At 44.8% G+C, this 26620-nt stretch overlaps 2 protein-coding genes and 1 long non-coding RNA gene across 4 annotated transcripts; 1 reads left to right on the top strand and 2 right to left on the bottom strand.

The window, feature by feature from the left end:
• Nucleotides 1–289: 289 nt before the first annotated feature.
• LOC149359275 (uncharacterized) lies at nucleotides 290–25487 on the bottom strand. 2 transcript variants are annotated; one of them, XM_089571560.1, is made up of 6 exons: nucleotides 25376–25487; nucleotides 21013–21164; nucleotides 18368–18435; nucleotides 17038–17121; nucleotides 2469–2609; nucleotides 290–365 (listed from the first exon to the last, which is right to left on the bottom strand). In XM_089571560.1, exons 1-5 carry the CDS (start codon nucleotides 25469–25471, stop codon nucleotides 2470–2472), a joined length of 540 nt encoding a protein of 179 aa, XP_089427686.1. In that variant the 5' UTR covers nucleotides 25472–25487; the 3' UTR covers nucleotides 290–365; nucleotide 2469. The 2 variants fall into 2 exon arrangements, with proteins under 2 accessions (XP_089427686.1, XP_089427687.1); XM_089571561.1 differs by lacking the exon at nucleotides 290–365 and having other exon boundaries at nucleotides 2388–2609.
• On the top strand, nucleotides 8383–11394 carry LOC149359277 (uncharacterized). The gene is made up of 2 exons (XR_016288770.1): nucleotides 8383–9691; nucleotides 10302–11394. It is a non-coding gene; the product is annotated as an uncharacterized LOC149359277 (long non-coding RNA).
• On the bottom strand, nucleotides 14205–16028 carry LOC149359276 (uncharacterized). Its single transcript, XM_089571559.1, has 3 exons — nucleotides 15544–16028; nucleotides 15118–15292; nucleotides 14205–14708 (listed from the first exon to the last, which is right to left on the bottom strand). The coding sequence occupies exons 1-3, from the start codon at nucleotides 15689–15691 to the stop codon at nucleotides 14291–14293; spliced, it is 741 nt and encodes a 246-aa protein (XP_089427685.1). The 5' UTR covers nucleotides 15692–16028; the 3' UTR covers nucleotides 14205–14290.
• Nucleotides 25488–26620: the final 1133 nt, after the last annotated feature.

The following is a 26620-nucleotide window of genomic DNA, read 5'->3' as shown; positions in this document are numbered from 1 at the left end:
TAGTGCGCGGTTACTAATAAAGTACAGATAGGATTACCGAGAGATAATATGCACAATAAATTTAACTATTAGTTTCCTGGCTTGCTCTGACCTCACATTTTGGTAATTTCCTTTCTCTTTCCAAAGACTATAGGGGTTTTCGGAGCAGAGTCAGATCGACAGATAAATCTTGAAGCAGAGACACAAATGGTGACTCGTTTAATAATATCAGGAGTAAAAAACAGGAAAAATTTGAGAACAAATTGCTGTTGCCAGCTATCTTGTTTCCATGAAGATCTTCGCAGTCCTTATCAAGGGTAAGGAAGTATTGTTACCGTGGTAGTCATGCTGCTGTACATGCATTAGACGGCTTCTTCTCTACCCATCTGTAAATAAACATTGAGGAGAGATGTTACTTCCGCCTTAAACGTATGTGATAGCGTTAATGGCTCCCTTCAGTGGCCTGGCGACTTTTTTGCACATCACTCCGCAGCCACGGGCACTATAGGGCAAGACACACAAGGCCTCCTTTACCGATGTCGAAATCAAAACGAGGAATGCGTTAACAAATAAAATTGTTAACGCTGCAAATGCCCATGTTTTTTGTTCAAAACTTGATCGTTTTTTCGCCCAAGAAAAACAGGTTACTTGACTGCTATTGTTATCGCCAGTACCGCTGTGCTGCTGTTCTTGTTTTTAATTTATGCTGTTCATATGTGCACATTGCTTCACCCTCTCCTGTATGAGTCTGAAGAAGGCTCATAGTATTACTAATAAAAGAAAATGAAAATATCCAACCAATGCGTCTTCATGGCTTGAAGGCATGTACATTGGTTGCGGGATGCGACCTTTTATTTTTTTTATTTAGTTTTATTTTAAGTGTAGTTCATTGGCACTGCATTTTGCATATCATAGTTGTAATTAACTCATGTTGTGACCCTATATTTATAATCTCTGTTATGATTTAAGCATTCTTAAAGTACGCTGCTCCGCGCGTGACGTCACAGCCTTTTCTACCAGTCCGCATCTCGCATGCCACCGGGCTCTCCGCTTAACGGGAGCTTTAACGCTGTCATGCATTAAAATTTGCGGTCTAAACCTCGCTATGCCTAAACTACCCCACTGTAGATATGCATGCGTACTGCGCCGCGTTTTGTTCCCCCGCATAGACTCAGAGCATTGTCAGTGAAGAAAATTTCGAGCTCCTGTCGCCAAAGAAGGACGGACCATTTGCACGGTTTACCGGCGGCGATGTCATCTTGGGATCGAAAGTGTTTGGTGGCTGTGGCAGGAATTGTCGGAAGATGATACCTCTTACTCCGCCGGACCGATGCTGAGGCATTAGGGCAGTTAGTGGCAGCGCCACAACCACACCGCTTGCCCCCATTTTCTTCGCCACCGCCTGCTACTATGGTAATAACTAACCTCGCACCCCAGCGGCATGGAAACGAAATCAATCGTTGCAAAATGCGGCCTCAGAATCCACTCTTAATTTTTATTATGTTTCACAGATTCTACTCCGTATGCATCGACAACACAGGGATTCGGAAAGAACACGATCATTTACCAGCACCACTCCTGGGCTGGCAGAAGCAGGTAAATATTTTTAAGCGTAGTATTTTGTTCAAACAAAACCTCAATCCAAAGTGACCGCTGTCTTAAAGGGCAACTGCTGCACTTTTTTGAGAATATTTTGATATTCAAGGATTCGAATCTATATAGGCTGTAGGTAAAGCATGCCAAGTGTTTTTGCACCAGCATTTGAAATAGTGACGTAATCGACGATTGAATTTTGCGTTTCTGCTCAATGCACTGGGGGTGTGCAGGAAAGTTCAGCGTGACGTCACGGAAGGTATGATTTCAAATTACCGCTCTCGTCAGCCGCACCCTGTTAGACGCTGCCAAACAACTCTCGGCAGGGTTTGCCTTCGGTGGCGTTGCTTTTTCCTTCAAAGCAGGCGTTTGCGCGTTGGAAATGCATACCGATACCTTCGATGACGTCATCATGTGTCCCCCACTTGGTGTTGTGCGCTGCGGAGAAGCTTGAAGGGCGTCCGGATTTTAATCGGCGACTACTTCCCTATCGGCGACTACTTCCCAAAAGGACTTCGCGTGCTTTACCTCCAAGTTTCACACATTCGACCCTCTTAAGCTCGATGATTTCTAAAACCTAAGTAGTTTCCCTTTAAGACATTTGACGATTTACCGGAATAAAAGTACAACTTTACAACTTTTACGAACTGTATTTGAGTTCTTTATATATTGAAGGGTCATGAAAGAGGTACCGGCAATTTTTACTAATAAAATATCATTAGATATAGGCTTCTTCGCACGGTCCTTACGCGCCATTAAAGAAATACTTGGAACTGGGATTATTTCACGTCGCGAAAATTAAGAACGTGAACCTTCGCTAGGTTCATGGTTGTTCCGCATTTAATGTGTCGTGAGCACCTCCATAAGATTTGGCTTCAGGCGCCATCAATACCCACATCAAAAATTGACGAATTCTTCCTCTGTGCAAAGTTCTTTGCTGTAGAGAGGAACTCCAAAACCACACTGTTCTGAGAACTGGTCGAGGCATATTCGAGGCAGAGAATCCGTCTTGTCCTCCTGGGACCAAAGGATGCACTCTGAAAAATAAAAAAGATTACCTGTCGTCTGTGTGCGAGGGCATAAATAGCAGTAAATTATATTACTACTTCGCAATTTATGCAGAAAAACTTAGCCTAAACATACAGCAGTCATAAGTACAACCGAAGTCTGTGATGGCTCGGCAATAAAGACTGAGCTCCATGTACGCGAAAATGTAAGCGACGCGACGAGGCGGCGCGGCGACGACGGCTGGCTGTCGCTCCGTCGCCCACCGGCCAAGCTCCATGCGCAGCGACAACGCGAAACAGAGGCGAACGCGAAATGGCGACGGCGATCAGTGTTGCTGACATAATACACCGCAACCCTGTTTGAGCCTATAAAAAGAGTCACATTATTTGCAAGGATTAAAACTTTGAACAAAAAAAATGCAAAATAAAATGTATGTACAGCTTTTTTATTGAATATAAACTGTTTAACTGACCGCTTACGTAAACTTTCGGTACTCGGTTGTGGAGTTTGGTTTTGGCGCTTTTCCCCGTGCGCTCTTCTCCCGCGCATTTCCCCCGCGCTTTTCCCCGTCCGAAATGGAGCGACAGCAGAAACTCGCAGCTCTGCGGTTGCGTTTGATTTTGAAGAGAAAACAGGCTCTTGCCCGCAAGTGCTGGGTGCGGCCAGTCTGGAAGCGGCGCGCTGAGGAAAGCGAATTCTTCACAGCGGTAAGTTGTTCCTGGCGAAGAAATGAAAGCAGCGCAACTGCATATGCTTCAAATGCATTCTTGCAGATGAAGGTAATGCAAGACGGCGATCCATCGCTGTTCCACAAGTTTTATCGGATGTCACCGGAGACATTTCACTCCCTGCACGCAATGGTGGAGAGTCGTCTCACGAAAGAGTGGCTGTGCAGAGAGCCGATATCGTCTGGCGAGCGCCTCGCCCTGACGCTGCGGTAAGGACGTAGTACATACTGTTTCTGGAGGGACGCTGTGTGGCTACTGCGGTTTAGAATTTATGGCCGACAAGCGGCTCTGAGGAGACGACGCTTGTCTGGGGACATTGTACTGGATATTTCTTGGCTGTAATAATCCACAGAGTAGCACAGCGCGCGCGCGTGTGCGTGCGTGCGTTTTGGAACTTAATGAAATTCTTGTTATTGTCCATATTTTCAGGTACCTTTCATCAGGAATGCTGATTAAAGATGCCGCAATGGCGTTCAGGGTGGGGATTGAAACAGCCAGACGGGCAATCCATCTGACATGCACGGTGCTCTGGGAGGTGCTGGCTCCAATTTACATGAAGGTGCGTCAACACTACCCTCTGGTACAGTGTTTTTCATTAAGCACTAGTCGTCTGTATTGCAGGCTCCAACAGAGGATGAGTGGAAGGAAATTGCTTCAGATTTTTGGACCCTGTGGCAATTCCCTAACTGCCTGGGAGCTGTGGATGGCAAGCACATTGAAATCAAATGCCCCAAGAATGCTGGAAGCCTTTATTTCAACTATAAGGTATGAAAGCAAAGCATTTGTATGTTGTGATGTAAAAAAGAGAGTAATCCATTTGTTGCACTGCTGCCAGGGCCCAACGAGCATTGTGTAAAGGGCCACATATGACTGTGAAACAGTCACACTGAGCTAGTGCAAGAAAAAGCAGGACCTTAACAGCTACGAAAACATCAGTTATGGAAATGTGACATGAAGAACGTGCTTGAACAGACAAGGGTAGAGAAATTAGGGGTTTGTTATGACATGCATTTTAAGGAAGCCTGCAATAGCTGAAACCACGGATAGCATAGGCGAATAGCAGAATGTTGAGCTGGGCGAGGTGATAAACAGTCATAATGATTGAAGAGGGGAAAAAAACTACAGACGCAAAGAAAGGTCGACACGGGACAAGCGCTGTCCTGTTTCAATATATATTTTCAATGTGTGGTCTTGATAAGTAGGAAATTAGTAGTGTAATCATGTTATGGCAGAAAGATAATTGTTTTGGAAGTTTTGCAACCTTGAGGAGGGAAGGCAGTTGCGCTTTTTTTTGTGTGTGTGTTTAGGCAAGAGGCCTACAGCCCCTGAAACTGTTGGAAATAAAAGTTTTATAATCCGAATCAGTGTGTGTGAAAAAAGAAAGAAATTGTGCAGTAGTGGGAAACGCCAAATTCTAAACTTAATGCTACAGTGCAATGAATTTGTGAGTGGTCTGAACTGGTGTTTTGTGTGGCATGACTGCAAGTGTGTATTCTGAGGAGGCAAAGCAGTTTCCTTTTTTTGCAAAAACCACTAGGTTACAATAATTGTAACGCACTGCAAAAACAAAGTTCATGACACTCCAGCACTACAGGGGGGGGGGAGTGTTGCCAACTGCTGTGGGTGCAGGGCGAGCATTAGGACGTTGTAGAGGGTAGGATGACATGCCAGGTCAATGCATTGGGTACTGTTCGCTGTAGTGACACCTGTGGACTCCAGCCTCCAGTGTTTGTATTCGCACTTATTTCCAGGGTACCCATTCCATCGTGCTGCTGGCCGTTGTGGACAGCAGGTACCTTTTCCGGCTGGTCGACGTGGGTGCACCTGGGAGGCTCAGTGATGGGGGCATCTTTAAGGATTCCCCCATTGGCCAACGTCTGCATGAGGGCAAGCTTAATCTGCCTCGTGCAGCTCAACTGCCAAAGTCAGAGAAGGTGTGCCCTCATGTATTCGTTGGCGATGAGGCCTTCCAGTTGCGCCCAGATTTCATGAGGCCACTGCCAGGGAGCCGCACAGACGCCAGAGAGGTGGTCTTCAACTACCGCCTCAGCCGTGCACGGTATGTATCACTCAAGTGAGAACATAACAGTAAATTTAACTGTGTTTCTGGTCACTCAGTTGGCATAGACTTGCAGGCATGCGATATATTAGAAGTGCTAGAAACAGTGTATTGAGTCACAAAAGGGCTTTGCTTGGTGTGAAAAGAGTGACACACACACATCAGTTTTGCAAGCAAAATTGTGATTGTTTCTTTTACAGAAGATGCGTTGAAAACGCATTTGGCATCCTGACATCTCGATGGCGCATTTTTGAACGACAAATCAACCTGGAGCCGAAAAACGTCGACAACATAGTGAAGGCGACGTGCGTGCTGCACAACTTCCTTTGCAAGCAGAGCAGCTCAGCTAGCCACTACTGCCCTCCTGGCTACGCTGACTGCACAGACACATTCGGAAATGTTCGGGAGGGCTCCTGGCGAGAGGCAGCGTCTAGCCCTGCAATGTTCCAACTGCAGAGGACGAGGGCACGCAATTGTGCACAGAATGCCACTGTTGTGCGAAGCACATTTTTGGATTTTTTTAGTGCTGAAGGGCAAGTCCACTGGCAGTGGAGCCTGCCTGGTGTGAGCACGCCGTAAGGTTTGGGCAGTGGCTCAACCATGTTCAGATTTCTTTTATGCGCACAGATAGACGACACCATAACACACGGTAGACAGGACGCAGCGCACACTTTCAGCTGTTTTATTCCGGAAAAAGTACATGACATTTATACTAAAACATAAAAGGATAATCATCAGTGCCACGTGCAAGCCAAAACCCGGGAAAAGCGCATAGGAAGGGCACAGGTGACTCACCTCTTATGGTTATCATATATTGTCACAGATGGTGCACTGACACATGAAGTACAGCTTTTCCTTACATGGTAGGCCTCAGCCAATTCTCGCGCAAGCTTGTCATTGCTCCTGCACAAGATGCTGGTGCCTTGGAGCGTTGTTTCACACAGTTTGCCTGCTTTCTGTTTTTCGCCGTTATCTTTTCCACACTCACTGATGTGCGCCAGCCGGTGCGAAGCGGTACTGTTCTTCAAAGACAAATTGTGTTCCCTTAACCACTCATTAACACATCAGCCCGACTGTCCACGCCTGTGAGAAAACAGCGCTGGTATGTCGGTTGACAACTTCCTTGTACTCCTGGAGTTTTACCTCAGTTCCACCACTATTTCTTTTAAAGGGTATAATTATGTACAAAGAAATGGGATCTGTATCGGATCGTGCGTGGCCCCGGTGCTTTGCAACTTTTTTCTCGCAGGCGTGGACAGATCATTGGCCGAGGCGCTTGAAAACGGTAGCACGCTAAAGATTTTTAGATATGTAGACGACTTTTTCATTGTTTCGAAGAAACAATCAACTTTGACCTATCCACAAGTCGTGGAGGACATTCTTACTAATTTTAGACGACTCTCCAAAGGATTGGATTTTACTTTTGAACTCGCCAATGACAGCTGTTTGCAATTTTTAGACTTGAAAATAACCCTTAAGGACGAAGGCTTTTGCTGGAAGTACCAACCGCGTGCACAGAAGAAATTGTTGCCTTTTGATTCCAAGCAATCGAAAACTGTTAAACGTGCTATCGCTTTGATGTGCCTTGAGTCATCTCTAAGAAAGTCTTGTTGTCACATGGCGCAGGAAAGCTTTCACGATCAGGTCGCGAAGCTAAAACAGGCAGGCTTTCCCCAGCTAGTAGTGAGTTCAGTTGCTGAAGCTCTTCTCGAGAAGATCAAACAAGAAAGGAATAGGAACCAGACAATAGTTGAAGTTGCAAAAAAGGAAGTGAAACCAGTGGTCATCCCATATCAGCATAAAGTGGCTCATAACCTCAAGCGCGTGGCTAACAAGTTTAAGGTACCCGTGGTTTTCTCAGCCCCGAGGAAACTTTCTTCACTGTGTCGCCTAGTTTCGCAAGATGGTAGCCTCAACTCAGATTGCAAAATGAAACATGTTAATAAGTTTGTGAAGTGTGAAAAAGGGGTAGTGTACAAAATTCCATTGAAGTGTGGGAAGGTGTACATTGGGCAGTCGGGCCGATGTGTTAATGAGCGATTAAAGGTGCACTGAAGAGGAATCTGAACTCGTCTTTTTGCCGCGGGAACTCGATCTACACGTTCTGAGCATTCTTAGAAACTTCGATTTATTGCCCTGTGTGGCTGATTTTCCTAATTAAATCGAATTAACGTCCAGCTCCCGCCTTTTCTTTTCAATTCTCTCTCGTACGGTGGGCGGAGTCGACCAACGCGCGGAGTGCCTTGCAGCCAGCTTCGTGGAGGCTTTGCTTTCGCTTTATTTTGTTTTTTAGGTTTCCATGAATAAATAGTTTCATTCGCAGATAATATAGCCGCAAAATAAGCCCGCAGAAATAAGAATACGCGCGGACTATTTGCTTCTACGGACTACTACATATTACTCCGTCGATGGCAGAGCGGCAAGCCGCCGCGGGACTGGCTGAAAGGCACTCCACGCGTTGGTCGACTCCGCCCACCATACGAGGGAGAATTAAAAAAAGGCGGGACCCGGGCGTTAATTCAATTTAATTATTAAAATCAGCAACACAGGGCAATAAATCGAAGTTTCTAAGAATGCTCGGAACGTGCAGATCGAGAACCCGCGGCAAAAAGACGAGTTCAGATTCCTCTTCAGTGCACCTTTAAGGGAACACAATTTGTCTTTGAAGAACGGTACCGGTTCACACCTGCCGGCGCACATCAGTGAGTGTGGAAAAGATAACGACGAAAAACAGAAAGCAGGCAAACTTTGTGATGCAACGCTCCAAGGCACCAGCATCTTGTGCAGGAGCAATGACAAGCTTGCGCGAGAATTGGCTGAGGCCTACCATGTAAGGAAAAGCTGTACTTCATGTGTCAGTGCACCATCTGTGACAATATATGAAAACCATAAGAGGTGAGTCACCTGTGCCGTTCCTATGTGCTTTTCCTGGGTTTTGGCTTGCACGTGGCACTGATGATTATCCTTTTATTTTTTAGTATAAATGTCATGTACTTTTTCCGGAATAAAATAGTTGAAAGTGTGCGCTGCGTCCTGTCTACCTTGTCTTATTGTGTCGTCTATCTGTGCGCATAAAAGAAATCTGAGTATGAACCAACTAGCCCGACAGCGCATATTGCTCAACCATGTGTGCATTGAGTACAGACCGCCAATTGTAGTTGCTCGTTTCCCTCTCATAATTTCGACCACCTGGGGTTCTTCAACGTGCTCCGACATCGCACAGTATGCGAGCCTCTAGAATTTTGCCTCAATCGAAATTCGATCGCCGCGGCCGGGATTGAAACCGCGTCTTTCGGGTCGGCAGCCAAGTGTCATAACCACTGAGCCACCACGGCGGCCTTTCTTGCATTAGGTGATGATGAGGATGCCAATGTTAGATTATCAAACTGCACAGTAACTGCAGGATGGTTTATGGGGTTTAACGTCCCAAAGCGACTCAGGCTATGAGAGACGCTGTAGTGGAGGGCTCCGGAAATTTCGACCACCTGGGGTTCTTTAACGTGCACTGACATCGCACAGTACACGGGCCTCGAATTTCTCCTCCAAAGAAATTCAGCCGCCGCGGCCGGGATCGAACCCGCGTCTTTTGGGCTCGCAGCCGAGCACCATAGCCGCTGAGCCACCGCGGCGGCACTAACTGCAGGAATATATTGGTTTTTCAGGTTCACTAAAACGAATCCCTTTTGGCATTAGCCATGCTAAATAAATAAGTACCTCGGAAACTTGCGACAAATTGTGCAAGTTTGCCATTAATGCTTGAAAATGGGTTTTGAGAAAAGGAGATGGCACAGTGTAAAGGGTCGGTAGTGTACGCGGGGTCATTGGAACGCGGCTGGGGGCGCTCAAAGCGGAGAGCGTCTCCTTTCTCGGAACGCGGCCGCTTGCGAACGCGCCGGGAAATTTGGGTGTCCACCCACCCGCGGTACCGATTCGCACACGTGCTGGCACGGATGTGTATTTGTGTTTGTTTTATTTTTATTTTGTGGTGGAGGGAATGTTCTCTGCACGTACTGGCACGACCGTGCGTTTGTGTTTGTGGAAAGGGCGTTTTGCCCTACGGAAGCTGGAGGGCTGGCCAGGCTCTCGATAAACCAATCATGTGAACATCGTAACATGATTGGAAGCCACCAAATGTGGGCTGGGCCTTTAGGGCTTTAAAACCGGGCCCCGGAGCTGGAAGCGGGGTTCTGCGCTAAGGTGAGATGCTACGCATCTTCGGCAACGCCGAGTAGGGGCCTCCCCTAGTATTAGCCAGATCCACCTTTTTGTTGTGTTGTATCTTTGTGCCGTTAATTTGTCTCTAGTGCCTGAACTTGTATCTATTGTAAATACTGTACATAAAATTTGGAGTGTTCGCCTTACCCCTGCATCTGAAATCATCGCGAGACCGTCTCTGACGGGGCACCCCTGGTGCGAAGAAAGAAGCTTCAGTCTTCTAGTTGAAACAAACCGTCTCTGACGGGGCACCCCTGGTGCAAGGAGTATAGAAGAACCTGAAACTTTACTGGCGCCGTCGACAGGATCCTGCGGCCATCGGAAGACGGCGCAGGTAGAAGATTGAACGCAGGAAGACTGAGGGCAGGGAGAAAGGCGACTGTGAGGCGACAGCAGCGTTCGAGAAAGGACCTGCGGAGAGACGGCGGCAAGGACGCAAGGACCACGGCAGTAGTACAGCGGCGCGGGACTGCGTCCAGTCAAGGATAAAAACGCGTCGACAACTCGACGGTCACCGGCGGGTCGCAGCAAGTGACGACAGTGGGCACAGGACCAGCGGCGTACGGCAGTTCATCGCAGCGTCAGGACGAGACCAACGCCTAACCGCCACTCGGCTCATTAGGCTGGTGCCACAGCAGGGCAAGAATTCAAAAATTGCTGCCTTCCAGGATCGAAAACAACGTCCTGATCCTCGCGATGATTTCAGACGCAGGGGTAAGGCGAACACTCCAAATTTTGCCATTAATGCTTGAAAATGGGTTTTGAGAAAAGGAGATGGCACAGTAACTGTCTCACATATATCGGTGGACATCCGAATTGCACCGTAAGGGAAGGGATAAAGGGGGGAGTGAAAGAAGAAACAGAGAAAGAGGTGCTGTAGTGGAGGCCTCGGGAATAAATTTGCCCACCTGGGGATCTTTAACGTGCACTGACATCACAGGGGCGCCTATTACATTTTGCTTCCATCGAAATGTGGCCGCTACGGGCAGGTTCGAACCCAGGTACTCCGGCTCGGTAGATGAGTGCCTTAACCACTAAGCCACTGCGAAGGGTATCACTAGTGCTTTCAGTGTTTAATCTGCCATAATCTGCAATTATTTTTCTAGAAGGTGGTCTCCTTTTCATTGATAATGAAATAGTGATGTGGAGGAGATCGTTATCGTTGATGCCAGGTATCAGACTTATACTTATTACATTATCAGGGGTGGATGTCAACAGGAGGGCCATATCATTATTCCTTGAAGGTAGCGATCCTGTTCTAGGCTCAAAAATTGTCTGGATTGTGCTCATGTACTGCACAGGCAAAAGGGAGAAGGTGATAGGGTAACTGAAGTCAGTGAAGAAGATGGGTACCAGTGCCATGCACCTGCATTCTCTGTACTACACGCCTTTCTTTTTTCTTTAGCGAACCTGTTCGGTGTCAATAATTTGCAGCCTCAAGTGCGTGTTTGTGTGAATATCTCAAATTTGTTTTGTTGCCTTTGAAGACTTTTCTTTTATTTTGCATGTGAGCTTCTGCATTCAGATTAATGTATGTTTACTTCTTATGAATATGTCCTTGGGTATTTGATTTTCGTACTCTAAAAGCTCTGCATATTTTATTCTTTGCATTGTCATGTACTGTGCAGTGGATTGTGCCTTGAATTTTCAGCCAGTTCTGCCAATTATCATCAGCCATTATGTCTTCCAACTTCAGTAGTCAGGGGATTTGAAAGCAGTAACTTGCTAGACACCATGACTAGCCAAGCTGCTGTTGGAGCATTTTGCTTCGCCTCGTATTTCTGATAGAAATAAATGAATTTGTAAGCAGACTGTCTCTTTCTGATTGTGACTGGTCACTGTATTCACAGACTAAAATGAGAAACTTTAAAGAAGCCTTCTATTTCACACAAATGCAGACATGTAAGCATTGAAAACGATCACTGCAGCTGCAATGTGTACAGTGGCAAAGCTGACTGTAAAATAAAAAAAGTATAAAGGAACGTAACCTTGTTTATTGCACAAAAGTGTAAAAGTTGCAGCATTCAGAGTTATCACAGTATCACTCTAGTCTGATATCACTAATCACAGACTAATGAGAACACTTAGACACCCCTTACTTCACAAAAATGCAGGCACTTGAGTAATCGAAACGATCACTGCAGCTGCAATGTCAAAGTTGACAGTAAAATAAAAAAGCATAAAGGAACGTAACCTTGATTATTGCACAAATGTGTAAAAAATGCTGCGTTCAGAGTTATCACAGCATCACTATAGTCTGATATCACTAATCACAAACTGTAATGAGAAAACTTAGACACCTCTTACTTCACAAAAATGCAGGCACTTCAGTAATCGAAACGATCACTGCAGTTGCTATGTCAGAGTTGACAGTAAAATAAAAAAGTATAAAGGAACGTAACCTTGATTATTGCACAAATGTGTAAAAAATGCTGCGTTCAGAGTTATCACAGCATCACTATAGTCTCATATCACTAATCACAAACTGTAATGAAAAAACTTAGACACCCCTTACTTCACAAAAATGCAGGCACTTGAGTAATCGAAACGATCACTGCAGTTGCAATGTCAAAGTTGACAGTAAAATAAAAAAGCATAAAGGAACGTAACCTTGATTATTGCACAAAAGTGTAAAATTGCAGCATTCAGAGTTATCACAGTATCACTCTAGTTGGATATCACTAATCACAGACTAATGAGAAGACTTAGACACCTCTTACTTCATAAAAATGCAGGCACTTGAGTAATCGAAACGATCACTGCAGTTGCAATGTCAGAGTTGACAGTAAAATAAGAAAGTATAAAGGAACGTAACCTTGATTATTGCACAAATGTGTAAAAAATGCTGCGTTCAGAGTTATCACAGCATCACTATAGTCTGATATCACTAATCACAAACTGTAATGAGAAAACTTAGACACCTCTTACTTCACAAAAATGCAGGCACTTCAGTAATCGAAACGATCACTGCAGTTGCAATGTCAGAGTTGACAGTAAAATAAAAAAGTATAAAGGAACGTAACCTTGATTATTGCACAAATGTGTAAAAAATGCTGCGTTCAGAGTTATCACAGCATCACTATAGTCTCATATCACTAATCACAAACTGTAATGAGAAAACTTAGACACCCCTTACTTCACAAAAATGCAGGCACTTGAGTAATCGAAACGATCACTGCAGTTGCAATGTCAAAGTTGACAGTAAAATAAAAAAGCATAAAGGAACGTAACCTTGATTATTGCACAAAAGTGTAAAATTGCAGCATTCAGAGTTATCACAGTATCACTCTAGTTGGATATCACTAATCACAGACTAATGAGAACACTTAGACACCCCTTAATTCACAAAAATGCAGACATTTGAGTAATCAAAACGATCACTGCAGTTGCAATGTTAAAGTTGACTGTACAATAAAGATATGCAAGGAATGTAACCTCGATTATTCCACAAAAATGTACATACTGCAGGATCATCATTATCACAGCATCACACATAGTTGGATAAAACTCAAGAATATAGCGGCTGCGTGGTTTGCTTCTCATGCGTATAGTAGAGCCCCCATGGCTTCCCTAAACACCAAAAAGTTCTCGGAAGGTGAGGACAGGGGTTCTCCTTACCATACACAGATTTAGAGCTTGAAGACTGGCACGATAGCGTTGTAATGTTCAACAGTCTAACAAGGGAACAGCAGTTTGCAATTGGTAGCAAGGTGCTGGAAGTAGTAAGAGAATATGTCTACTTAGGGCAGGTAGTGACCGCAGATCCGGATCATGAGAGGGAAATAACTAGAAGAATAAGAATGGCATGGAGCACAAATGGCAGGTTCTCTCAGATCATGAATGGCATGAATGGCAGTTTGCCAATATAAGAGAAAAGTCTACAATAGCTGTATCTTAGCAGTACTCACCTATAGGGCAAAAACATGGAGGCTAACAAAGAGGGTTCAGCTTAAGTTAAGGACAATGCAGCGAGCTATGGAAAGAAAAATGATAGGTGTAACATTAAGAGATCGGAAGCGGGCAGAGTGGATGAGGGAACAAACTGGATCCCAAGAGAAGGCGAACGTAGCAGGGTGTGGCAGAAAGTTAGGTGGGCGGATGAGAAGTTTGTGGGTATACGGTGCCCGCAACTGGCAGAGGACAGGGTTAATTGGAGAGACATGGGAGAGGCCTTTGCCCTACAGTGGGCGTAGTCAGGTTGATGATGATGATGACCGAGAAGCAAACCGTGCAGCCTGGTTACTTTTGGCAAAGACTGCACAGCTAGAAGCAATATAAGAGGGAGCATTGGAGCATGTGTCCTCCTTTCTTCGCAAAGTGCTGCGACGGACAGAAGACGAGAATCATCAGTGTAAGGCACATGCAAAGTAAGCATGGCCGACTACTCTTCCCAAGCATGACCCTGATGCTACCATTTCTCGTCTATTGGGGGAGAGAGAAACAACTTTATTGCCATAGATTGGCGGGATTTAGGGCAGGTGGGCTTGGCCTAAATCCCACAAATCTATGGCAATAAAGTTGTTTCTCTCTCCCCCCAACAGACGAGAACAGGTAGCATCAGGGTCATGCTTGGGAAGAGTAGTCGGCCATGCTTACTTTGCATGCGCCTTACACTGATGATTCACTTTGCGAAGCACGGAGACCTTATGCTCCTGTGTTCCCTCTCATATTGCTTCTAGCAGTTCTAGTAGTGCTTCTAGCAAATAAATCATTTTTCTGGTATAAATCCTATTACATCCTGCAGCACCTTCATCAGCATCGCACTCTGCAGGCTTTCTGGCACTTCCCGCATCTTCTCGACAAGAAATGCCCCAAAGTGGTCTAGGGCATCTTGCTTCTTTTGCAATATTTCCCCTAGTGCATCAATTTCTTTATCATACTTATCGGTTCTGCTTCTTTTTTTGCGTGGACCTGCGCTGGGTGTTTCCGGTGCAGGCTCAATTGTGGCACTTGGGGCTGGAGCTGAGCTTTGCGACTGGATGACTGGAGGAGTGGATGGCGAGGCATACTCATACATTTGCTCGAATATCAGCTGAGCACTTTCTTCTGCCGTGTCATCACAGTGGGGCACAATATATACAGGTTCCGCAGGGCTGTGCGGCAGTGCCTCCACGTTGCCCGAGGTCCTACAGTAAGATAAAAGATAAGCAAGTACCTCTAGTTTAAATCAGGGAAATGAGGTCCTTGAAAGTATAAATGCACTTGAAGACAATGGCCTGCTCGAATTATTTAAAACGCAGCAAATACAAATAATTCGCAACAATAATTTTCAACATGGCAGACAAGAAATAACCAATATTGGGCCTTGGTTTTCTTGTGCTGTGAAAAAAAATCTGTAAATCGTGGAGGACTGCCGAAACCGCACATGGTTTCGTTTATGGGGGTTCAGTGTCCTAAAGTGGCCGCGATCGAGCCCGTGTCTCTTTCGGGGCAGCAGCCAAGCGCCATACCCACTGAGCCACCGCGGCGGCGCGAAACTGCACATGACAACATACCTTTAAGTGAAATGCAATGATAACCTCCAAATGGACTTACGGTCTACTGCGAATTGTGTCCCGCAGGAACAGAAGCCTTTCGTAGAAAGGCCAGGTTGAGGTCTCTTCAATGACGTCTTCGGCTCCAGCACCGCTCTTGCTCGCCTGCATGCGGCCTTTGAATACCCTCCGGAACGTGTCGCGCAGGTTTTTCCACCTGGTTTTTACCTCAGGAACTGCGTAGGCATGAAAATCGCAGTAAATTGGCTATCAGGTGAAAGCCTGTATCGAAATTAATCATGCATTTGGCATGCAAATCTGCTGCCCGGCGGAGCGCATATTCTAGCGAACGATTACGATCGCTCGACGTTACACAGCTTGCCACGTCCTAAAACACAGCACTTGCGAAAAGCCGCACTCGGCGTACGGTCAGCATTTCGTATAGTCAATGGCACCAACTGAGTTCTTTGTTTACAAAACCACTCACCTGTCGCACCGACGGCTGCGGCTACTCGGCGCCACGCCGCTTCCGACACGTTGCGAGCTTTATATTGCTTCTGCTGCAAGTCCCAAAGCACCCGCTCGCACTCCACGGCGTCGATGAGAGTCTCGTTGAAGGCCTGGGCTTGTGACATGGTAGTGCGAAGCGAAGAGCCTTGCCAACGCAAAATGAGGCACTTTCGGGAAAGCGCGCGAAATTACCGGCAGTGACGTACGCTGCCGGATTAGCTGCTATTGGCTAATCGCGTAGGCAACTTCCGGGCGACGAGCGAAATTTTCTGTGAGTGCAGATCCGAGCGACACGACAAGCGACACGGGTATTTCGCTTCGCGCGACGGTGCCGCTCGTCGCTTGCCGCTGTCGCGTTCGCGTTCGCGTGAGTTTTCGCGTACATGGAGTTCAGCCTTAATTTTTGCACACTAATTGACAGAACGCCAGGTACTCGCAAACAAAAAATAATTGTTTCTTTTAGGCATTACCATTAAGGCACCCTAGTAATTTTCCTTAAATGAACCACGTCAGCTATTTACAAGTCATCGTGTCGCCTCATTTCAATAATGGAAGCTAGAAACGTTTTTTTTTTTTTGTAGAGAATCGCTCTGTCTCCATTTTCATACTTGGTGGGAAGACAGCGCAAAAAACAACAACCACAGGGGAGGACAAGACACAAAAGAAAGAAGAACCAAAAGAAGCCCAGCACTATGTTTTATTGAAGTTCATTTCTAGTACAGTGGGCCCTTCTTTCGATGTAAGCGTTCTTTTGTGTCTTGTCCTCCCCGGTGGTTGTCGTTTTTTGCGCTGTCTTCCCACCAAGTATGAATTACCAACTAGACCAGCAACATGTTTTATTGATCTCCATTTTCCTCCCGTATATTCAAGTCAGCTCGATTTTAAGTGTTTAGCAATCCCTACAATGCGCCTTCCCGGAGTTTACTACTGAAACTGACAAGAACAATGAATCAGCACAGCTACCAGCTTGGCTTGCAGCGCAAATTGAAGTAAAGCAAAGATTACAAAAATTCCTCATTACAGATAATGGCTTCAAAATTGAAGCCATTGCTGAACTGTAAGTTACGTCTTCGCCAAGGAACACCCGGTGCGCTATTGGTGGAAACCATCTAAAAACCGGAGCATTCGTCTTAAAGCACAGACCATTTGATTGTAAAATAAATTCCTAGTATCAGTATTTCACACGTTCAAAAAGCAAGACGTATTTTGTGCAGTGCACTATGGATTCTCGGAGAGGTAAAGTTTTTTTGCGATAACTGTGGGATAGGATAAGATAATTTTATTTGGCTCTAGCACTAGTGTTTTCTTTATGTGGTCAGATGAGTCCATCCGCAACTGTCGGTTGCCCCTATTCCAGGGCTCCGCTGGATGCTGCCGTCAGCTGAGCTCGCCGGGAGTTATCCGTGAGCAAATCTAATAATAAAGCTTTGAAGTCTATATTCTATTCATTGCTCGTTTTCTGTATACTCACGGCCTCCTAGATAAGGCATGTAGAGGATGGCACAGTTTTCATAGTCCGAGTAGAGAAACTTTCCAACTTCTGGTGGGGCGTCGTCTATAAGCAAAAGAAATGGCGTGAATGTGTGCTCTCAGTAGGAGTTAGAAGATGCACTTCACTTCACAGCCCAAATAATATCGCTTGGATGCAAATGAGATTTCTGAACATGCTTCACAGCGGGCTTGGCTATCCTTACGAAACACGCTTGACGAATTAAAGATACACCTTTGCTCTCTTGGCAGGCTCGAAAATGATCTCTAATTTTCGTCTTCGTTGGTAGCACAATTTCCCCGAGTGCAGGAAAGCCGTCGTAAGAGCCCCGCGCGGATAAAAAGGATGGGCAACGGGCGTCATGGAGTTTCTGATGAAAGAAGAATGGAGGCTGTCCTACATACAAAGAAAGCTACTGAGTGTTTACGGAGATGACATCTACATGGACAAGAGCAATGTGCTTATAAGGATTAATAAATATAAATAAAGAATGCCAGTATTGAAGACAACAATCCCGTGGGAAAACATTCTATGCTACCGCTGTCTCCAATAGTCAGCAGGGAGCCAAATGCAAGTTGGCCCAAATGTATCGCTTGTGATGGAGAGTCTATTTTGCAGCCACTTTGTAAGGACAAGGTTGCTCTACAAGCATGTCGAATTTAATCGACGTAGGTCAGTTAATATAAATTTTATATGAACGGTTGCCTTACTTCTGGTACAACCTCGTGACGGCACCGCCTATAGCCACAACAGGATTTGGCTGCCGCATAAATAGGGAAATCAACTGCTTGGTCGCCGTTGAATACCTTAATTGAAGAGGAAATTGTGGCAAGCTATTTATCATGAAAATGTGGCATGCGATATTTTCACCAGGAAATTAGTCATACATCCCCATGAGATAGGCCAGTTATTCTATGTGCTATGGCAATGACTCGTTGGCACTGAAGACAAGTGGAGGCGAATGATAAACGCAGCAATTCTACAGATACCACTCTGTACTACTGTTATTTGTTTCTATCGCCTCTGAGGAACGCGGGTATTGGGTCTGCAGGTGCTGGAAAGCAAAGCACAGCTATGACAGAAAGTGTGCTTTGTACTTTAGCTGTTTTTGAACGGAGCTATATAGAGTATCATATGAAGTAATCAACTTGCAATACGAAAAGCAAGTGACACAAAAAACTACCGTTTAGTTAAATTGGCTACATTATTTCATTATGCTAAGAGTTGGGCTCAAAACACTTATTGGTATTATTATTTACAAAAGTTTCACTTTAGCTTTCTACAGAAACTTGTGGAATTTTGAACGTCGTACCCGAGCCCTCCATGTACAAGAACGTATCAGGGCTGCTTCCCTCTGCGATATAGAAGCCCACTGTCTTCCTGTAAGCAATAAGAAAAACAAATGTTTCATCAGTGTGACGGACTGGGTGCACTACTATAATTTCGGTTTTGCGGTGTAAGTATTGCATACCGCAATGAGGCAGCCAGAATAGTAAAGGGCAAACACGAAAAAAATCGAGAAGAGAGGCATGTTCTGTTTCGCATCAGAACTTGCTCTGGCATTGTGTTTCACTTGGTACGAAGCACTTCCTCGATACATAATCGTTGTAGTCCACATCTTTATCTCGCTTTTTTTCAGCGCTTCCAATTTCTATAGGCGGAACTAGTGCATAGCACTTGCATAGTCACAATAACGTCACGGCTGTCACAATAACGTCACGGCTCAAATGGACGAAACACATCGAAAATATACGCTCATCCACCCGCAAAAAGCTAGGATTTCTGAAGCTTCGGATGAGCGGTTGCGCTAGTGCCCTAAGACTGAAGGCATATAAATCTATTGTCAGGCCAAGTCTCGAATATGCCTGCATTGTATGGGACCCCTACACGATAGATGACATCCAAAAACTAGAAAGAATGCAACGTCTTGCGGCACGATTCATTTGCAACTGTTACAGGCGCCTAGACTCTCCTTCCGCCATGTTGAAACTCGCAGACTTAGAACCACTGAAGGAAGAAATCCCGTCTCAACTTCCTTCATTCATTATACTTTTCTCGACTTGGTATCCGACCTGAAAATTACATCGTTAATGATTCTGCACGAGCCTCGCGCCATAAGCATGCCCTTAGCCTCAAACCTATTTTTGCACGCACAAATACCTACAAGTTTTCTTTTTTTCCGAGAACACTTTCTCAATGGAATGCTCTACCGGAGAACTCTCCGTTGCTTTGTGATAATTCTTGATTTTCACTGCTGGTTTAGTAGCTGTACTGTAACCGCGTTTTCAATTGTACTTTTGCGTTGCTTATTTTGTGGCATTTATATCGTTCGGTACTATCGCACCTGTTTTGCTATTCCCTCCTGTATGTATTTCCCTCTCCTGCTTGGACATACAGCATGTCCGCAGTATTCAATAAATAAATATCCGCAAAATCTTTGTCAGATGACGAAACGTTGGCGGCGGTTACGCTCGAACAACGAGGGTGATATGAGCAGAATGAGTCAAGAGATAAAAACTCTTGCCCATGTCGCCAACAGGAGGCTTACATAGCCGCATTCGGCAGCAAGCAGGCTGCGGAGGCAACCGAACGTGTCACTAATGCCGCAGAAAACCGCATGAAAAGTAAGGCGCGTAAACAAGATAACAGGAGCGCTGTGCGAGCTTCTCAGCACCAACACTACAAGCAGCTGAATGCAGCTTCAAGCAAAGCATCAAAACTGTCGACGATGCCAAACGCGTGGTAAACTCTGATGACAACCTGCTTATGGCTCCCCCGTCGTGAGAGCAGCCTCAGTCGCCAAGGGTGGTGCACAACTCGTAGAGCAGCGCTTTATAACTTCCATCAATCAAGCGGCTTGGTAGATACACGAGTGCGGCTACCACTTTGAATGAGTCTGTTTAGAATGCGCTACGCTTTACGCCTACTAACTCCTTCTGCTTACACCTACTGTCGACGGAGAAACAGAGTGCAATTTTCGAGGCCGTCAAATTGGTTAGGTATGGTTTATTGGGGTTTAATGTCCCAAAGAAACTCAGGCTATGAGGGACGCCGTAGTGAAGGGCTCCGGAAATTTCGACCACCTGGGATCCTTTAACGTGCACTGACATCGCACAGTACACGGGCCTCTACAATTTTGCCTCCATTGAAATTCGGCCGCCGCGGCCGGGATCGAACCCATGTTTTTCGGGTCAATAGTCAAGCGCCGTAACTGAGTCACCGCGGAGGGGCGCGTCAAATTGACTTGAGCATTACACACATCTCTATTTGCGAAAAAAATGTTTTTCTTATTGGAAAGCATGTACTTTCATTTCTTACTCATGCCGTCTTTCACACTTTCGCATTGTGTGGTAACGCGAAAACGTAAAGCGTGTTTGTCATCAGAGCTTCAAGCTGCGCATTTAACGAATGCTATGAAATCATTACAGAGCATCAGGTATTTATTCAATTCATAAGCATTTTATTACCAATGATGGTCTCAAGGAAGAGCAGTAATAAGGTCGTTTTGTAATTTGAAATTCACTTAAAGGTTATTTAAAATAATGCTTACATAGGCAGTCGTGGGGTGCGGGAATGAGCTTGTTACGGGGTTAAACAACAATGAGGCTGACCCTCATTGAACCATGATTATATCCTACGCGGTACATACAATATTAAAGGACGTTCCCCGTCCTCCATGATGGGCGAAGGTGGCACTTGCGAGCAAACTAAAAGGTTAAGCTATAGACAACATAAATGCACTCAAAATAAGGTGGTTTAACAGCCACCGCAGTAGCTAAGTTGGGAAAGCACCTCGCATGGGCATAGATTTCATTTCCGTTTTGCATTTTTTCTTCTACTTTTTAAGCAACTACCTCTCGGATAGAAATATGCTTAAAATACTTATTTCTCATTGATGAACACAAGAAATAATGGAGAAAACCATTCCCCTGTAATTTACTTCCTTTTAGAACTTACTTGGGAGTGTTGTCATGGCCGCCCAGAAGCCAAATATACTCGCCTGTCTTGCGTTCTAGGTTAAAAGAAGCTCTGTGAGCCGTCAGGCATTCGAATATAGTATCATTGTTAACGTCGGAAATTGCAACGGCGGTTGGGAACTTGCTGAAGATCTGCATGAGAGAAAAGTACATAGATGAGGGTAACTTTAATGAAACGGTTGATGTTCGCAGAAAGAGCAGAATGTATATTAGAGATATTGATGAATGATTATTTGAGCTAGATTAGCATTTTCAGAATTCCATACCTCTAAAACAAAGCTGAAGTTGAGCATACATCTTACTGGGTTGAACTGCGTTAAAACCTTAAGTGCTAAAGCACAAAGAGAGCGTATAGTCTGTAGAGCAGGGTTGGTGGCGCGTTATGTCAGACTATGTCGCTTCTCGAAGACTAAAGATCAACAATTTTGTTGTATATCTTTAGTTTCACCACTGGGGCTATGCCATCTATCCTTCCATTTTGGAGGTTGTACAAAGAACGTTTTCAGGGCTATTCAATTTTCCTTTCTGAAAATTGTACTTATAGCACATTGCTACGATACCCAGAACAAATGTCATTGTCCGCCTCCGCGTGTTCGTCAGGGCGTTGCTTCCTGCTCACGTAGTGTTGTAAGCATTAGACCATTACGCCTTCGTTTTGGTTTGCTCAATGGTGTTTCGACCTTTCCCTACAGTAAGTCTTTGGACAATGCCATAATCATCGCTGAATTTGGTTGCATTGGCATCGGCAGTTTTAGTTTATAATCTTTTGTAAGCTGAAATGTGATGTCTTCAATTCTTCCGTTAATTGTGAAGGTACCGCCGGCGTTACTAGCAATCTTCTACCTGATTTGCAACACCACATCACGTTATTTCCTTTCAGTCAGACCCAGTAACACAATACCACCCGTTTTCCTTGGTCTGAATATTTCACGTCAGTCCGCCTAATCCATGTGCATCCGGCGACATTCCATTTAATCCCAGAAAACATTTAGAGTAGCCTATCTAAGCTAGCCTATCGATAATCTCCTCGCATTAGTCCCTATCAGGTTCACTTTTCAATTACGTCCTTTCAGGAACCAGAGGTCCTTCGCAGCCTAAACTGCGTGAAGGATATGATCGCAGGCTGATTCCGGGACTGATGATCAAGAATTAACAGCTATACCGGGCGTGCCACCTGAAGGTATAATGCTTATAAAATGGCGAGGCCTTCTAGGCGAGAGGAATACAAACTCAGTGGGTTTGAGAGTCGTGTGGCCTAGTCTACACTATTTTTGCTCTTAATGGTCAGTTTTAGGAAAACGAACTGCGTTATTTTGTTAAGCTCTCACATAAGGAAAAAGTGTCAATTCATAGTTATAAATCGCCTTGGAAAACAGGAAATTTAAGCGTTTGCTACACGGCACCAAGGTGTCGTTTGCGCAGATTTTTTACGGGCAGAGAACAAAGGCCCACCTACGAAGTTAGGAAGGTTGGTTTGGGTTTATTGGGGTTTAACGTCTCAAAGCGACTCAAGCTATGAGTCGTTTGTGTCTCTTGTGTCCAAAAACGTGATACAAACCGCTGTGCGTATACTTTAAGCCTTAGCTTAGCTTGTTGCAAACTCATATGACAACAACCTCGGAAAAGCAATAAGTTTCATTAAACTGCGAGCATTAAACCCAAGCAATGTGTGTGCTTTGTATATAAGGGGATTATTTTCTGCCCCCGAACCGTCTGCTGTGGTGGTCTGGTCATATTCGCGCTGGGTTCCCAATTCAAAGGTCGTGAGTTCGAATCCTGGTATTTTTCTTGTTTCTGTTCCCATTCTTGTTGTTAGGAGTAAGAAGTGTTTCAGCCCTTACTATCGCACTCTGAATTGCGCTGTAATTTAACGAAAACCACATAGTTTACATTTTTCCTTTAAACGGCTGCTGCGGGGACTGACTGTCGCACCCCTTTCCTAGGGGACCAACTTTTGCACCCCTGTCCTAGGGGACCGAAAGTTCCACCCCTTTCCTAGGGAACCAACAGTTGGTCCCTTTGCAGTTGATCTCGAAAAGGACTAATGGCTGTGGCGAGTCATTTGGTTCCCAAAGTGACTAACCTCTCGCCCCCTTTTAGTCCTTTTTGGCTTAGAGTGTAGGAGCTCGGTTATATTTAGCTGAGACATCGGGTATATAGGAAGTGGTTGCTGAGATCTAGGATGAGGCTGGAGCTCACACTTTCAGCGTGGAACACGGGAGAGTTCTGAAACCGTCGTCTCAGTGATTGGACACTGGACTGCGCCTCCGTCTTCCATGTGATGTAGCGCGTCGTGAAGCAACATTACTGTGCCGTCTATGGCTCGGTTTGCCTTCAGAAATCAATATGCTTTCAGGATCGCGATGGCAGACAGCCGTTCTTGTGTAAACAGTGTCTGCGAAGAGGCAATCAGTCATTTCCTGCGTGAGTGCCCTGTCTTTGTGAACGAAATGCGTAAGCTGCGTTGTGCTCTGGACGGTCTTGATCCTCGCCCTTTCACAGAGGCCAAGATCCTCGGTCCGTGGCCACAACAGTCGACAGCCATCACGGCTTACAAGGCACTGTTTTGTTTTTTGTTTTTGTTTTTTTTTGCGAGAGGCTGCTTTGGCTGGCAGATTTTGACTGTGTTTCCCGTTCCTTCTCTCATCCCTCTTTAATCCCCTCATTCCCTTCACCAGTGCAGGGTAGCCAACCGGAAACCTTTCTGGTTAACATCCCCGCTTTTCCCTCTTCTCTGTATCTATCTATCATTACGTTGTCTTTCCAACATAGATTCACCTTGTCTTCCACAACCCCAAACTTCTCATGACACTGTTTAGCTGGAGTTGCGCAGCACACTAGGCAGAGTTTCAGTTCCATCAGCATTCGCTTCTTCAGAAGGTTACGGTACTTATGCCAGCAGTGCAATGCCATCTCAGTGAAACCGACACACGAGAGGCATACCATGCCTCTGCGCCGCCTATTCATTCACGCTATCAAGCATAGCATATCGGAAGTTCTTCAACTGGGACGCCAGCTTTGTACCATGTATGAGCATATGCAGAAATTTTTACAGATCAGGTAATGTGCTTTTACGGACACCACTTCATGCACTTATTTCTTGCTCCCTTCTCATGTCCATCAATTTTGGAGAAAAATTTTGAAAACTAGAAAATTGTAAAATACTTTTGCAGAAATACTGAAGGTAATTGTTCATTCTTCTGTATGTAGCAAAATCTTTATTTTAAAATGTTTCCATCGATCGCTTCGAACAGTTAAAACTAAAAAAAACCAGTGGGGAACTCTTTTGATGATAGCAAAAACGTGAATGGAAAAAAAAATTATTCAACACTGCCCTAAGGTGATCTGCGCATATTTTCATTCTTGTAGTGAAATCGTATATTATATGAAAAAAATTGCGTCCATAACAGGTTTGCCGCTAAAAAATGTTTTGCCCAGTATTGTTGATTGTTGACCAGTATTGCTGTTGGCCATTCTTAGAGCACAATGAGGATCTGAGGTGGTTATGGATAACAACATACACATCTGTATGCAAGACTAGAGGGGACAATGATTTCCACTTGCGGCTGTTTGAAGGGCTATGGTGCTATTAATTTTGTACCACTCTCAACCCTTTGCATAGGTAGGCTGCCATAGAAGCGATGTCATACAGCAGAAATGTTTTTCCCATCTAGACGACAAGGCCGGAGAAACTACAACCAACACGGTTCTTTTTTCTTCTTTTTAGCTTCATTCTCTCTTTTGCTTTCCCTCGCCCCTTGGCTCCAGCAGGCACGTCTCACCAGTCAGGGACACGTTCATTTGCCATTGGCAATAGTAGACATGCTGTTACCCCTGACTTGTTAAAAAGGAACTCTTTTTAATGCATAATTGCGGCTTAGAAAGCAGCAACAGAGTGCTGTGCAACTAAGCAACTTTCTACCTCGTTCAGAGCGCTGGGCATTACGTACAGCCACGAAACTAACGGCCTATGCTCACAAGGACTTACTATGCCAGCAATCTGAGTTTCTTTTCTTCTCTTTACTTCAACTCATTTTGCTATTTCAGTGTTTTTTTTTTCATTTGCTACTGAAAGAGAGATATCCTGAAAACGGAAAACTGCGCTAGCACAGATAGTGAGGGCTGCCGTAGGGAGTAAGTCATCAACAAAACTAAATCGCCGCATAGTACAACGACGTGTTCAAATAGGCTGAGTGCGCACCGCATTTCGAAGAAGGCTTTTCGAGAAACATGGATCCTCCGCGAACTCGCATCACTTAATACTCCCGATGCGCCAACAGTCGGCAGGACTGGACTCAGTTTCATAGAAGACGAATTTCACCCCTAACTCCCGCCAAAGTTACCTGGAAGCTGTCCGGAACGTCGCTGGCGTCATCAGCCTCTGCAAGCGACAGCTGCAGGACGACTCCAAGGATTACCAGAAAGTAGCTGCGCTGCATGGTTCGTTCTGCGGGTTTTTGGTTGGAGGTGAATAGTTAAAAGACCACCGAGCACTCTTTATATTGCTTCTTCTCTTCCTTCCTTCGTGACATCGCTTAGTCGTTACGAGACCAAAAACAACCTAATCAGTGCAGTCAAGCTCTCGTGTGTGACTGACGTGAACCAAATAGACCTTTAAGGGGACCAAACATTACTCCCTTCTATTTCCGGCAGACAGTGTGTGATAAAGTCGTACGGCTGCTCAACTCGTTTTCCACTGCATCGCTGGCGCTGACGTTGCTGCCGCATAACTGTAATGAGCAAGGGCTTATTTTGACGGTGAGTCATTGTTCCTGAATTCCAGCCACGTGTCTCTCACTAGTGCGCATATTTATGTGGCTTAACCGCACTGGAGGCAGGGGTCTGCAGTGGTCGTCTGAAACCTGGGAGAAAACAATTTCAAAAACGTAATTACCAGAAAGAAATCCGAGACCCTTAGCAAAAACTAATTCGTTTGGAATATACGGTGGGCTATTTAAATTGTTTTTTAAACATATTTTGTATTCATGAATGCACTAAAAATATGTGGGAAATACTTTCCTGAAATCTCATGCTTGATATTCGAAATATATTCTTAAAATATGCCAAAAATACCTCACTTAAAGCATACTTCGAGCAGTTTTCAAATACGTTAAAAAAATATGTATGCAGTTTTAGCATCTTGTCAGTGTATTAAATGTATTTTCGGAAATATGAAATTAATTCAACCAAAGTATACTTCAATTCTAAAAAACGGGCAGTCCTTGATAAACGTATATGTATGCACTTTTAGCATCTTGTCAATGTATTAAAAGTGTACTTTCGTAAATACGAAATTAATTCGTCCGAAGTATACTTCAATTCTAACAAACCGGCAGTCCTTTTAAACCTATTTGCAGCACATTTCTAGCTGCCGTTGAACAACCCAGTGCTCAAAATCACGTTTCAGGAAATGGCATTTGCGTTTTGTCAACGTATTTGAAGTGTACTTTCGTAAATACGCAATTAATTCGTCCAAAGAATACTTAAATTCTAGCTAATTGGCAGTCCGTCGTACCATATTTGCAGCACACTTCGAGCTGCCTTTGAACAACCTAATGCTCGAAATTGAGTTTAGGAAAATCGCATTT

Source organism: Amblyomma mixtum, chromosome 2, assembly GCF_055824585.1.
Source record: "Amblyomma mixtum isolate Tamu chromosome 2, ASM5582458v1, whole genome shotgun sequence".
Classification (NCBI taxonomy): Eukaryota; Metazoa; Arthropoda; class Arachnida; order Ixodida; family Ixodidae; genus Amblyomma; species Amblyomma mixtum.
The sequence above is the reverse complement of the archived record's forward strand: the minus strand, read 5'-3'. Positions and strand labels throughout refer to the sequence as shown.

Bases quoted from the DNA above. Each gene is read 5' to 3' on its own strand.
- LOC149359276 (XM_089571559.1), bottom strand. From the start codon at position 15,691: ATGTCACAAGCCCAGGCCTTCAACGAGACTCTCATCGACGCCGTGGAG. The intron at 15,293-15,543 runs GTGAGTGGTTTT...ATGCCTACGCAG, and splicing joins CGCAGCCGTCGGTGCGACAG to TTCCTGAGGTAAAAACCAGG. The intron at 14,709-15,117 runs GTAAGTCCATTT...ATCTTACTGTAG, and splicing joins GACACAATTCGCAGTAGACC to GACCTCGGGCAACGTGGAGG.
- LOC149359275 (XM_089571560.1), bottom strand. From the start codon at position 25,471: ATGCAGCGCAGCTACTTTCTGGTAATCCTTGGAGTCGTCCTGCAGCTG. The intron at 18,436-21,012 runs GTAAGTTCTAAA...TATTGCTTACAG, and splicing joins GGCCATGACAACACTCCCAA to GAAGACAGTGGGCTTCTATA. The intron at 17,122-18,367 runs GTACGACGTTCA...TTTTGCTTATAG, and splicing joins CTTGTACATGGAGGGCTCGG to ACGACGCCCCACCAGAAGTT.